This window comes from Chelonoidis abingdonii, chromosome 8 (assembly GCF_003597395.2).
Source record: "Chelonoidis abingdonii isolate Lonesome George chromosome 8, CheloAbing_2.0, whole genome shotgun sequence".
NCBI classification, from domain to species: Eukaryota; Metazoa; Chordata; order Testudines; family Testudinidae; genus Chelonoidis; species Chelonoidis abingdonii.
This window is the reverse complement of record NC_133776.1, coordinates 94,111,805-94,125,139: the sequence shown is the minus strand read 5'-3', so window position 1 is coordinate 94,125,139 and position 13,335 is coordinate 94,111,805. Positions and strand designations below refer to the sequence as shown.

The 13,335-nt window shown below is 45.3% G+C and overlaps 1 protein-coding gene across 1 annotated transcript in view; it reads right to left on the bottom strand.

The window, feature by feature from the left end:
• The window catches only part of NRK (Nik related kinase), a 126,871-nt gene that overhangs the window by 17,962 nt on the left and 95,574 nt on the right, over positions 1 to 13,335 (bottom strand). The window contains exons 21-26 of the mRNA XM_032767056.2: positions 11,902 to 11,995; positions 8,789 to 8,953; positions 7,757 to 7,886; positions 6,496 to 6,654; positions 3,994 to 4,137; positions 2,092 to 2,226 (exon numbers count right to left, since the gene is read on the bottom strand). Of these exons, the coding sequence (XP_032622947.1) occupies positions 2,092 to 2,226; positions 3,994 to 4,137; positions 6,496 to 6,654; positions 7,757 to 7,886; positions 8,789 to 8,953; positions 11,902 to 11,995 (827 nt within the window). The remainder of the gene's footprint in view (positions 1 to 2,091; positions 2,227 to 3,993; positions 4,138 to 6,495; positions 6,655 to 7,756; positions 7,887 to 8,788; positions 8,954 to 11,901; positions 11,996 to 13,335) is intronic.

Here is a 13,335-nt window from a genome sequence, read left to right as displayed (position 1 = left end):
AGCCTGCCATAATAGTCTCGATCATCCATTTCTGCTTCTATTCAGTGAGATGGCCTCAATTCGCTGCTAGAGGCTGGGGAAATCATGGGATAAACAGCTGTGCACACTCTTCCATAGACAATTGCTTTTTGAAAGGATTTTCTGTCATGCTACAGACCCCCGCCGGCATTACTTAGCGACGCTATCAAGCACATGTTGTGATATCTTCTAGTCTACAAAAGGAGGGCCAGTGGTTTGCTGAGCTCCTTCGTGGAGCTCTAAAGGCTTTATTCTCATCTCAGCGTGTGTGTCGGCGGTGGCCTCCCCACGTGTCAAGCATTTCCGAAAGGAGCAATTTCTTTGAGTTGGTTAAACTCACGTTGGGTTTATGAACAGTAAACACAGAGCCGGGCACTGAAAATTAAGGCTTTTTTGGTCTGTTTTATTTTAATTCTGCCAGACATGAGCATTTCCCTCGGAAATAGACCAGGCCAGAAGGGTGTTGCTTTCCTACACATTTCTGCCTCATTTTACATTCAGTGTCTGTGTGGCAAATTACAGTCATGTTCTCTAAAAAAGACACAGGTGTTACATGAGTTAGGTAAGAATTATTTCTGGGGGAGTAAGAGTGTGCTCAGCACATGCTGCTCAAACAGGACCATTTCAAACAGGCACAACACATAATGGCAGCTGGGTGAAGGGGTGGGGCTGGACAAGGATGGTATACTGATGAGAAAGGCCAACCTACGAAGAAAAATAAAAAACAGTCTTTTCTTGCTCTCTACAGGAAAAGTGCCCGTAAGGACAAAGGTCAGAATACACAAGGATTTGCAAATAGTGAAATAGCAGCTGCTGCTTGTCCAAAGCAGCAAAGAAACAGAGACAATCCCTGTCTATCTGACTACGGAAAGAGAGGAATACATTGCATTTTGCTGAAGGTCAAAGTTGAGAAGAGGATGCTGTCTGCAAAGTCCAAGGGCATCCGCACAACTCCTATAGACATGACCACAGTTTGGTAAATTGGAAATGTCAAGGTGCAGAGAGGCTTTTTGTCTGAGGTTTGCAGGGGATTCTCCAGATGTTAGAGGTTTTCTGGCTCCCCGAGAATCTTGTGTGTGACCATTTTGTCAAATTACTTAAGTTATTTTCTATCTCATGTCCATCCTCCCAGAAGCTGCAAACAAGTGTACATTTACATTTGTGTACACTTTTCTTTATAAAACCTAAAAATGAGCCATTAGAGTTGAAAATAAATGCAGATGCACTAGAATTAAAAAGAAAATAATTATATGTTCACACAGATTTAGCTTTCTGTCCTGATTTCATTCTAAACCATGCCAATTTTAAAGCACTGTGTTGTAAAAGCAATGCAATAAAACAGAGTATAAGGCAAAGACCTCCCATCCCACCCACCAACCCATNCACCCACCCACCCATTAGTTTGCTATATTGCTTGGGAAAACACAATTATAATATAGCATCTTTTAATACAGTCAAATCTATTTTATGTTCTGCTACAGCATGAATCACTGAAATATCTTGCGTTCTAAAGTAATAATGACTGTCACACATACTAGTGTTCATCTTCAAAGGTGCGCTATGCAGAAGCCAAATAAAAGCCAGATGATAGTTCAGCGAGGGTCACAAATGCATTTTATTGCATACTTAAGTATAACGTTGATATGTATATTTAGGGCTTATACAATATAGAGACAGGGACGGATTGTGGGACACCCATCCTGATCAATCACCTGCAGGCATCCCAATGATGCTGTTACTGCGCAGGTACTCGGGGCCAGAAGAGGAAACTGGTATGACAGAGGTGAAAAATGCCACTAGTAGTAAGGATGCCAGCCAACCCCAGAATGCTGAAATCACTGGCTGAGCAACAGAAGCGTCCTGCCTTTCAGTTCAGACAACCTTCGCAGGCTGCTAAGGGAGGAGCAATGTGGAATTGAAGGGATGGGGCATTCTTGATGTACTGCATGCAGGTTTGAAGAAATGTCAAAGCCCAGATATAATTTTTCAATAAAGGTGAAGGAAAATGTAGCCAATACGTATGATCAGATAGGAAAGGAGAACTGCGTATGGCTGCCCAGGAACGAGACTCACCGACTTTGTAGTGCACGCAGCCTTCCAGGTCTCCCACAGACACCCAGCCTTGCCGCTTCTCCACCTCTGGATCGTTGCGCAAAATCTTGTTTCTCAGCCAGGATAAATAATACACCCTCAGCTTATTCTTTTTGCCTGCCATGCACAGATCAGAAAAAGAGGCAACCCATTTTACTTCAGAGCAGTACAAATCTCTTGTAGTCAGCCTCCGGGATTATTATGACCCAGAGTACCAAGAGATTTGTGTCGTTTCACTTGAGATATGAGGCCAGCAGTGCAGAAGAGGAGACCTCATGTGGTGCTGATGTCTACCATGGGACCGACACACCGATTGCATTGTGGCCCTTACACACCCGTATTTATTTTTTTCTCTTTTCCTAATCTTGATACCTCACACGAAGCTTTTTCCTTCCACCCACAGAATGGCAGCCCCTAGACTTCTGTCACACCACTCTGAAGGGAGGGTTACAGACATGGTCTGGAAAAGCCATTCTGGATGGGGGAGTTACATCAGTTCCAATTCATTGTCAGCCTTCATTGTAGGCACCTATTTTCTTTGGATTCCTGTTGGAGGGTGTGAGGCGGTGCCCACCCCACACAAGTTCTGGAGAGGTTGAAGGGCTAGGCAGGCCAATTAACTGCCTAGGCTGCACCTGAAGAAGCAGACAGGCAGCAGGGCACTCATTGGAAATGGGCAGGAACAGGAGGGGGCTGTATAAAGCCCAGAAGCTGAGAGCAGCAAGGGGCGAGAAGGAAATAGTCTACAGTCACTGCCTGGGAGGAGGGAGGTTGGACTGGCAAACCCAGAAAGAGGACGCCAGATGAGGAGGACGAAGCCCAGGGAAACAGCAGCAAGGGGTAGGACCATACAGAGCTTGGCTGCTTGTCATAGGAACCCTGGCCTGGAACCCAGTGTAGAGGGTGGGTCTGGGTTCTCCTGCCAGCCACTGGGAAGTGGCGCAGGGCATTGGCGACACCAGCCAGCTAGCTGGTCCTGAAGGACTTTGATTTCCCTGGAAAGGGAGGAACTTAGTGGGAGGGCCAAGCCACGAACAGGAAGCTGCAGCTCCGGGCGTAAGAGGGGCCTCAGGGTAAAAGAGACAACAGGTAGCGACACTGCCAGAGGAGGGCAGCGCCTGGCAAGGGCTAATCCCCAGAACCACCGGGAGGAGGTGCCACCACTAGTGAGTGAACCCTATGACCGGGGCGGGGGGGTTATTTCATGATTCCTTATCTCAAGAAGTCTTTTTAATTTTGTTTTTAGACCTACATAAGGCAAATAGCATTCTAGAGCCAAAATAGAGGCTCAAAAGGGAGGTTGCATCACGTGGAAAGTCGGAACGAGCAAATCTGGGCTTCAGCTATGCCAAATGCACTGTGTCCAACCTGTGTATAAATAGCAGCCATTCCAATCTACCCATCCAGGGCCAGATCCTGTGAAGTGCTAAGCATCCTCAGCTGCCATGGCAGCCAATGGGAGCTGAGGACCTCAGACCTCACATGATACGTTTGCCCTCTTGCCAGCCATACACTGATGTGATGTAACAATTTTTTTGGATGGAAATCTGCTTAGAGCGATGCTCACATGTTATATAAACAATTAACCAAACACAGACTGCCTTAACAGCAATGAAATGATGGGAACCAGTCAGTTTTAAACATTCAGCACATTTTTATATCTCACAAATCATTTTACACATTAAGCATGTAATGGCATATCCCAGGTCACAGTCGAATCTGGAAGGAGGATGCAAATATCAGCTATCCGAAGAATGCTTTCTTATTAGCAAAAATAATTGTCCTGCTTTGTCCTACAAGAGGGAAGTCGATAACCTAATTCATAACCTAATTCTTCTTTATAATTTATAAAGTGGGTCAGATACTTTTAGACACTGAACAAACCTGATATGGTGATTAGCACATTGAGTCCTTCCAGAACATCCATTTGCTGGAATCGTCTCCTTGTGATCAGCGAGTAAACCCTTCCTTGTCCACTTCGGTCCAGCAGCCATAACCCGTTCTCCGTCCCCACCAGTAAATTTACTCCTGTTAGTACATAAAAACCACTGTAAATTGTCTACTGAGTCATAGCACATTTCAGCATTAATTGCTTATCTATAACTGACTCTGCTTTAGACTTCCTTCTCTTAACTGCCTCGGATATATTATCTGGCACTATGCAGATGACCTCGTGAAAAGTGAATTACAGAATTCTCACTATTTCACAATGCAATAAAACCCCAATCCAGCTAAGTACTTAAGTACACATGTAACTTTAAGCATGAGTAGTCCCCCTGAAGTCAACGTGGATTTAAACTGCTTTGTGATCCCAAAAGCAGTCTGTGAATATCGCAGAACTGCAACTCCACTAATGCTCCTGCATTACGCAGGAGGTCAGACTAGACAATATAATGGTGCCTTCTGACCTTAAAATCTATGAACCACCTCTCACCTCAAATTCAATGAGGGGTAACAGTCCCAAGCACGAGGCACACTAGAAAAGGAACAGGTGATGCTAGGAAGTGGATTGTTTAGGAGTGAAAATTTCCGTGTTTCATAAATACGCTTTCGAATGCCAAATTAATGGAGTGAATCCTTCTGAAATCTAATTATTCCCAACAAAGTGAAGGCTCCAATGGGCTGCTGACATGAACTGACACCCACCGGATGGGGATTCAGTTTGGCTGGCATAGTTGGTAAGGTTCCTAATCAGCATGTTGTAGTGGAAATAAAATGGCATAAAGAATCACACTGCACAAAACCATCGTTTCTACTGGCAAAGCTCCGATGAGGACCTGGAGTTATTCAATCTCAGCATACATGTAATTACAGACTTTGCTACGCTGTCCTGTTCTTAATTTAAAATCTTGGCCTCCTTTAAACATGCATTAAACAAAAGTGAAGCCGTATACTGGAAATCCGCATTTCCTTTGGATAGCGTTTCCCCTATTTCATTCATTTATTTTGCTTTTCATGTGAGACTCAAGCTGACTGGAGGTAAATATTGTGTCAGCTACACAGAGCTCATCTTCTTTCTTCTCCTAAAACAGATGGATGATGAAAACCATTTCAGAGCAAAGGCACCAGGAAATGCAGGCCCCATCCACAACTGGGCTAAAGTGGAGTTGCTCCCCTGGAGTTAATAAATCTGTGCTGATTTATATCCATAGTGTTCTCTCTGTAAGTGCCTGATTTTGCAAGGTGCTGAGTACCTCGACTCCCACAAATTTCTCAAGAGGGAGTTCAGCCTCCGATAGAATTGATGTCTCAATCTGTTTTAGCTTCTAGAGAAGATACGCATAGAAAGACTCTATGGCAGAGATTCTCAAACTGGTCCGCCAACCACTGGTGGTCCGTGAGCTCCACTTAGGTGGTCCGTGGATAGTTCCCTCTAAGGTGTGCACCTGGGTGGCCACGCACACGAGAATGAAGGGCCACCAACCTAATTAGTGGAGCCATGCAGGCGTGGCTCCACTAATTAGATGTCTGGACCCTGGAGAAGATGCACATGTAAGGTGAAGTGGTGGCCTTGGGAGGAATGGGGGTAGGTGGGAGGGGGCCGTGGGATGAGAAGAAGGGGTGGGGGGAATTTAGGATATGCAGGGCCGCAGTGGCCAGAGAAAGAAGCCTGTGGCTGCTGTGGCAGGGGAGAGACCCCCTCCTGCCTACCTCCAGCTTGGGGGTTGCTATGGTGGGGGAGAGAGAGAGAGACACTCCTCCTTCCCAGCTCCAGCTCGGGGGCTGCCGCGGAGGGGAAGAGAGGGAGCAATCCCCCCCCCGCCCCACTTTCCAGAACCTGAGGGATAATTTGGCAAAGCTTGGCACGATCAATTCAGCACTTCATTCAGCTAAGGAAGATTCATAAAATATTGTGTGGCTTACTGTGTGGGAAACCTTCTGGCAAAAAGCTTTAAAAACACAGGTGCTGACTCTCTGGAAGCGAATGATGAGCTCTTGGCTCTTTCAGTGAGAAAGATTTTAATTTAGTGCCTTCACCAAAATGTCCTCCCACCCTGCTGAACAGAAAGTTTTGCAATGGAGATTCATCTGGATGTCACCTTCCACCTCTAATGTGGCTTCATTTGAATGCTGCTATAGGTAAATAGCTCACAGAATACTGAGGTTGGAAGGGACCTCAGGGAGTCATCTAGTCCAACCCCCTGCTCAAAGCAGGACCAATCCCCAGACAGATTTTTGCCCCAGATCCCTAAATGGCTCCCTCAAGGATTGAACTCACAAGCCTGGGTTTAGTAGGCCAATGCTCAAACCACTGAGCTATCCATCCCCATCTCTGGGATAAGATGTGCAATACAAATGCAAAATATCAGCGTCGCCTATATTGTCAGAAACATGCTGTCCCTCTGTTTTCTAACTAGACAGGTGCCCCTTCATTTCTAAGCTTACCCCACAGAGCAGCACACAGGATCTCTGAATTAAATTTCTTCTTGTATTTGCGAATTTCTGGACTGTCACTCTGTGGCCGGATATTTGTCGGGTTGACATTGACAACAGAGCCTTTCCTTGCATTCCCTCTCCTAATAGGCTCTGCTTTGGGGCTAGATGCTGGAAGAAAAGACACAGGGAGTCATGAAAGATGTCTCACACCTTGGTCACACCTCACACATGACTTGTTTATTGAAATTTGAAAGCAACTCCAGAGAGATGCATGTTTCAACACCCAGGGAATAATTTCTGCAAAACATAACGTAGCATGAGGTAGAACCATATGTCGGCACAGTTTTGGATGTATTCATGAATATGCATTGGGCTAACACAAGAACAGAGTAATGCACACTTCATCAGGAACCTGGGCAGAAGCAGTGGAATGAAATCCAACACTATTAACATGGATTTAGAGCAGAGGTGGGCAAACTATGGTCTGGGGGCCACATCTGGCCCTTCAGACATTTTAATTCAGCCCTTGAGCTCCTGCTAGGGAGTGGGGTCCAGGGCTTACCCTGCTCCACAGGTGCTGTGGCTCCACACGGCTCCCGAAAGCGGAGGCATGTCCCCGCTCCGGCTCCTTTGCGTACGGGCAGCCAGGGGGCTCTGCACGTTGCCGCCACCCCAAGTGCTGCCCCCACAGATCCCCTTGGCTGGGAGCTGCAGCCAATGGAAGCTGCAGAGGCAGCACCTGTGGATGTGGCAGAATGCAGAGCTGCCTGGCCACACCTCTGCGTAGGAGCCAGAGGGGGACATGCCGCCCAAAGCCTGCACCCCCTGAGCCCCTCCCGCACCCGAACCCCCAGCCCTGATCCCCCTCCCACCCTCTGAACCCCTCGGTCCCAGCCCAGAGCACCCTCCTGCACCCCCAATCTCTCATCCCCAGCCCCACCCTACAGCTCGCATCCCCAGCTGAAGCCCCCACCCTCCCCACACACCCCACCCTGGAGCCCTCTCCTGCACCCTGAACTCCTTATTTCTGGCCCCATCCCAGCACCCACACCCCCAGCTGGAGCCCTCACCCCCTCCTGCACCCCAACCCCAATTTTGTGATCATTCATGGCCCACCATACAATTTCCATACCCAGATGTGGCCCTTGGGCCAAAAAGTTTGCCACCACTGATATAGAGTTTCAAGAAGTCACCAGAAAATTCCAATCTTAATTTCCAAGAATAAAGAGCCAGGCATGATGCATTTTACGATAGAAGCAAGCATACTCACGAGAGCTACAAGTAGGTCCTGCTGGACTGCTGGGAGATGAGATTTGTAGTAGTCTAGGATCTATGAACGAAGTAAAGGATGTGGTAGATGATGAACTACCCTTTGAGGGCGTACTTTCAGCACTTGATATCTACAGTGAAAAATAAGGTCGGTTTTCACTTCAGAAGTTGATAGCAGGGAACAGATATTGCATATCACTGTTGGTAACCAGAAAGCTCTCTGAGGTTTATATGAAACTGTACTTGACATAATTAGATCTGAACAACAATTCTGAAGTGTGAGTTTGTGGTACAAACTGAACTACAAAGCAGGAAGCCTGAGCAAAGAGTCATGACAAGACACAGTATAGAAGTGAACTAATCGGTCCCTCGGGAAAGAGAGAGAGAAACAGACACCTCACTTTTAGATCACTCCCTGCTGTCTGATTTGAAGTAGGACATTATTCAAACCTCTCAGCAGCCAGGAGGATGCTGGTGCAGCAACCCAGGCCTCTTTTAAAGACCTGTCTCTTGAGAGAGTTATTACTTATTTGCACTGTTAATGTTATCCCTCACCTGGCAGTGCTGGTGATGTTCCTTTGATGTTGCTGATTTGCACCATTGGCACAGCAGAGAGAGGATGGGTAGAAAAGGTAGCACCCTAGGACAGGGCTGAAGGAAGCAATCTAAGAGCATTAGCACCATGGGAAAAGAGAAGAAGTACACTAATGGAGTGCAGGGGAAGTATACTAATGTTTGTGTAGGGGGGAAAGGAGGGAGTAAAGAATAAGGGGAAAGTAGAGGAGGAATGGATGGAGAAACAGAAGAGGAATTAGGGATCAGGTTAGGGCACCCAAGACTTTCTACTGGCCCCTGGTTCAAGCCTCTTTGAAAAGGAAGGGGACCAAAGATCTCTTCTCTTGACGAGACTTGATCCATTGGATTAAAAGTCCTTCACGTTTGGCCCCTATGCCAGGGAAAAGGAAGGACTGGAGGGAAGTGCTATTGCAGTGGAGCTAATGAACACAGTTTGAAGCTATACCTTATTACTTACAGATTTGTTCGGAGGTCCTTGGCTATTCTGGGTAACTTTTTGCTGGTTTGCTGAGGAGTCTGAAATTTGGCTTTGCTGTAGGAGATCTGGCAGGAGATAGTTCTGGTTGTGTATGCTCCACAGTCCTTCCTGGGTGCTACAACTTTGTTTCCCCGCAATATGATTCTGCACATGAAAACAGACTGGGAAGTTAAATTCACCACAACATACTTTTGTTTTGTTGTGTAACCCTGGCTAGGTAGGACAGAAAGTGATGGTGGGGCATTGTGAGGGGACGCACAGTACTATATGTGGTACATCAATTGAAGAAAATCAGTTTATGGCACAAATGTCAACCCAACAAAAATAATAAACTAAAATGACAGTGCACGGATATGCTGATATATGACAAGCATTTAAACACCATCAATAATGTGCCTTATTTACAAAATAGCCTTCATTAATTAATTAATAAATCTTCATATCCCCAAGTGGTAGGTAAGGAGGTACTGTCATCCAGGTAGAAAAAACAAGGCACAGAAACAAAATGATTTGCCCCTATACCACAGGTAGAGTTGGCGTCACAGCTGGGATCAGAACTCATGAGTTCCTTGATTCCAGCCCTGTTCTCAGACCATACCTCATTATCGTCCTTGTCATTAAAACTTTCACTTACTGTAGCCGTAAGATTTGATTACGGCATAATTACATTCAGTAAAGGCACATTGAAAAGACTGGGAAGACTAAGAATCTCAGTCTTACCAATACAGTGCATTTTTGTACTGCAGCCTTCCTTATACCTGTCAGCTCACTGGGTTATAAGACACCACACAAGTAGCATCTATGGATGTGGTAGGGCAGAGGGTTCTGGGTACAAAGGCCAAGTTTCAGGGAAAATGACTAAACAAGGGTCATTGAGACACTGATATATGTTCTTGGTGGTGAGTGGAGTGCAGAAGGATCTGTCTGCTATGGAGGATGAAGGGGAAGGATGGTATTTGAGGACCATCGGTGCTGGGATGTAGGAACAATGGGATGCTAAGTGTTACATTAGAAATTTCCTATTGAATTATACTAAAGCAAAAAAAAAGAAACTGGCTGAATCAGAAGCTGCAGTCTGTGTGGTTTGCTGGCTGATAAACAACCTAGTGAAGTAAACTAAGCCTTTGTGAATGCTGGCCAATATATCTGAAGACAAGCAGTGAATTCTAAATTGAAGTTGCTTGTCTTTTAAAAGCCAGATAACGAACTGGAAATTAAAGGGATGCTGTGAAGCATTTTTTATTCTACTTTTTTTTTAAACTTGCCATTGGGCTAATATCCTGGGGTGTATTAACAGGAGTTTTGTATATAAGACAGGGGAGGTAATTGTCTCATTCTATGTGGCAATGAGGAGGCCTCAGTGGGAGTACTGTGCCCATTTCTGGGCACCACGCTTTAGGAAAGATGTGGACAAACTGGAGAGAGTCCATAGGAGAGCAACAAAAATGACAAAAGCTTTGGAAAACCTGAGCTGACCTAAGAAAAAATTAAAAACACACCCCTGAGCATGTTTAATCTTGAAAAAAAGATGACTGACAGGGGCATCTGATAATAGTCTTCAAATACGGTAAGGGCTGTTATACAGAGGATGGTGATCAAGGGTTCTCCATGGCCACTGATGGTAGCACAAGAAGGCTTAATCTGCAGCAAGGGAGATTTAGGTTAGATGTTAGGAAGAACTTTCTAACTATAAAGGTATGTAAGCTCTGAAAGAGGTTGTGGAAATTTTTAGGAACAGGTTGGACAAACACCTGTGAGGGAAAGTCTAGGTTTCCTTTGCCCTGTCTCAGGGGGCTGTACGTGGTGACATCTTGAGGTCCCTTCCTGCTCTACATTTCTATGATTTGTAATCCCGTCTCTGACGCATGACCCTAGGGCTTTGTCTACACTACCACTTTTGTCGGTAAAACTTTTGTCCGTGAAGGGTGTGAGAAAACCACCCTCCAGCCCAACGTAAGTTTCACCGATGAAAGGGCTGGTGTGGACAGCACTATGTCGGCAAGAGAGGCTCTCCTGCTGACACAGCTAACGCTGCTCATTGGGAGTGGTTTAATTATGCCGGCAGGAGAGATCTCTCTTGCTCACAAAGAGCGGCTACATGGGAGACCTTACAGCAGCATAGCTGTGTTGTTGTAAGGTCCACAGTGCAGACACAGCCTAAGAGTTCTTTTGCTACAGACTTGCTGCTTTTTCTATTGCGGAACCAACATTTGATTCCTTCCTAAGAGAGAGGAAGGACACTATTGTGACTGAGGCTCAGAAGCCAGGGCTGGGGTCCGGGAACCTAAGCACTATTGCTGGCTCTATCACAGTTTGCCTGTATGACCATGGGCAGTCGCTCAATCTCTCTGTGACTCATCTTCACCATCCTTGAAATGAGAATAAATTCATTACTGTTTGTCAGTGCTTCAAGGTCTGTGGATAATAGGCGCTCCGCAAGAGCAAAGTTTTGTTATTACTCCAGCCTGGTGTTCTCAAGGCACCAATGGAGAGAATGGTTCTATTTTGTTTGCTTTCTTTTATCGTGTACCAGGAATATTATCTGCTCTGGGATCAGTCTGCAAGTTAATGCAGGTGGAGCTGAGCCAGCAGATGGAGTGAGAGAGCACAACATACGTGTTTTGTGGGGGGTCCTTTATGACTTCTTAAATTCCTAGGAATGAAGGTATTTTTCACGGGTAATTATTGAAAAAGTGAGAGGATATTTCTCCCTAAATTATAAACATTATAAAGAGGGTCAAAAATCTGGACCCTAATTCTGTATTATGACTGATAATGTTGTGTTACGTAGGTCCTTTAACAAATCTGTTGATTCAAGAAACTATTCTACTCAGTAAGAAAGAAAGACAAATAAGGAGGCACAATTTTGTAATAATAAGCGGATTTATAGGAGACCCAAAAGCTGAAATGACTTCAAAATTGTTTAAAGGTTTGTAGCTGTAATTTGAAATTGCAGATCAAAACTTGACAGGAAAATGACTGGATGCTGTTCAGAAGAAATGGAAATGATGTTTATCACATACATTAGCAATGATAGGCAATTTGACTCCCCGCACCTTCCCTCTGTCCCCACCTTCAAATGGCCAAATTACCTTCTGTTCTATTATAATGCTTTGGGGTTTCAGTTCAATTCCATCTGGAACTCTTGTCCTTGAGAAATCTGCCATTCCATTACTTAGCAGTTGCCTGGTAACAAACTCCAATTAATGAGCAGACCAAAGCAAGGTGAAAACAAAACACACACATTCTAAAATAAACTAACGTCACTGAATTAATAGTAGCTAGTACACTTGGATATTTTTGCATAGGAGCAAGTTGATTAGCTTGCACACAAATCTACATAGACTTTATGCTGAAACTGGTACTAAAGACGACTTGTAACAGGACACCCCTCTACCACCCAAATACCAAGCGATTACTTTATACTTTCCCCATTGACTCCAATATAATTTTTTCAGACACCACTTCAATTAGGCAACTGATATTTGGTCCATGGAGTAGTCACTTCAGACAGGCTAGACTATGTACTTTGCCCACTCCCCTGCCCATCAAAGAAAGTATCTCCCACACTAATGAATTTTTGTCCAAAGGCTGCAATTATTATTAAATAAATAGGAAACAACAATAAAGAAACAAACGTGGAAAATGTGTATTTGTACAGCAAAGCTGGCCATGGCCAACCATCCCCATCATATGCTACCCTTTCATTCAACTGCAGTTTACTGACCTAAAAGCCAGAGAGAGGGCCCCTAGCAGTCATGAAACCTTCCATCCTGGCTAGGCCTAGACGCAAGGCCTGGATGACAAGCCTTAAACCTGTGCTCCAGACACAGCAGTCACTGAGGCTATCCATGCAAGTCTCTACTAGTGGATGTTAATGTCCCACGACAACAATTAACTCTAAATACCAAATGATAATCTGGGAATTTATAACCACCTCCGTCCCCTCAATTTTGGCCCAGGAAGAACCACATGAGGCCCTGAAGAGTAGCAGCAATGCTAATCACAAAAAGGTATGCAAATGCTGTCTGAGTTTGTCCCAACGGAAAAGAAAATGGCAATATATTAGAAAAAATATGCATAACATGTCCATGTATTCAACCTATAAGCCACCCAACTCCTCCCTCAGCACATTCGTAGGGTGGGAAATAATTGCTATGGCTGCAGGAACTGGCCTCACACCTTCCCCCAGCAGCAGCCTACAGAGGGAAAGGTTAGTGCCACCCTCCATGCCAATCAGATATCCCTTTATGGCCTCCGGGGCAGCCAATCACATGGCCAGACTCAAAGTTAGCCTGTATTGGATGAGAAGGGCAAGGTGCCCTGGGCATCTTCTTCAGGTGAACCTCAGCAACAATTTCCCAGCCATCATTGTGCTGTAAGGAAAGGGAGGAGCGTGGGCTGGGGTGGAGATGATTACAACAATGATGACACTCTGCTCTAACCAGAGTCAAGCTGTGCAATTGTTCTTAATACAATGGGAATGGAAGAGCACAAAGTGCATAGGGTTCCTCCTATCGAGTGCA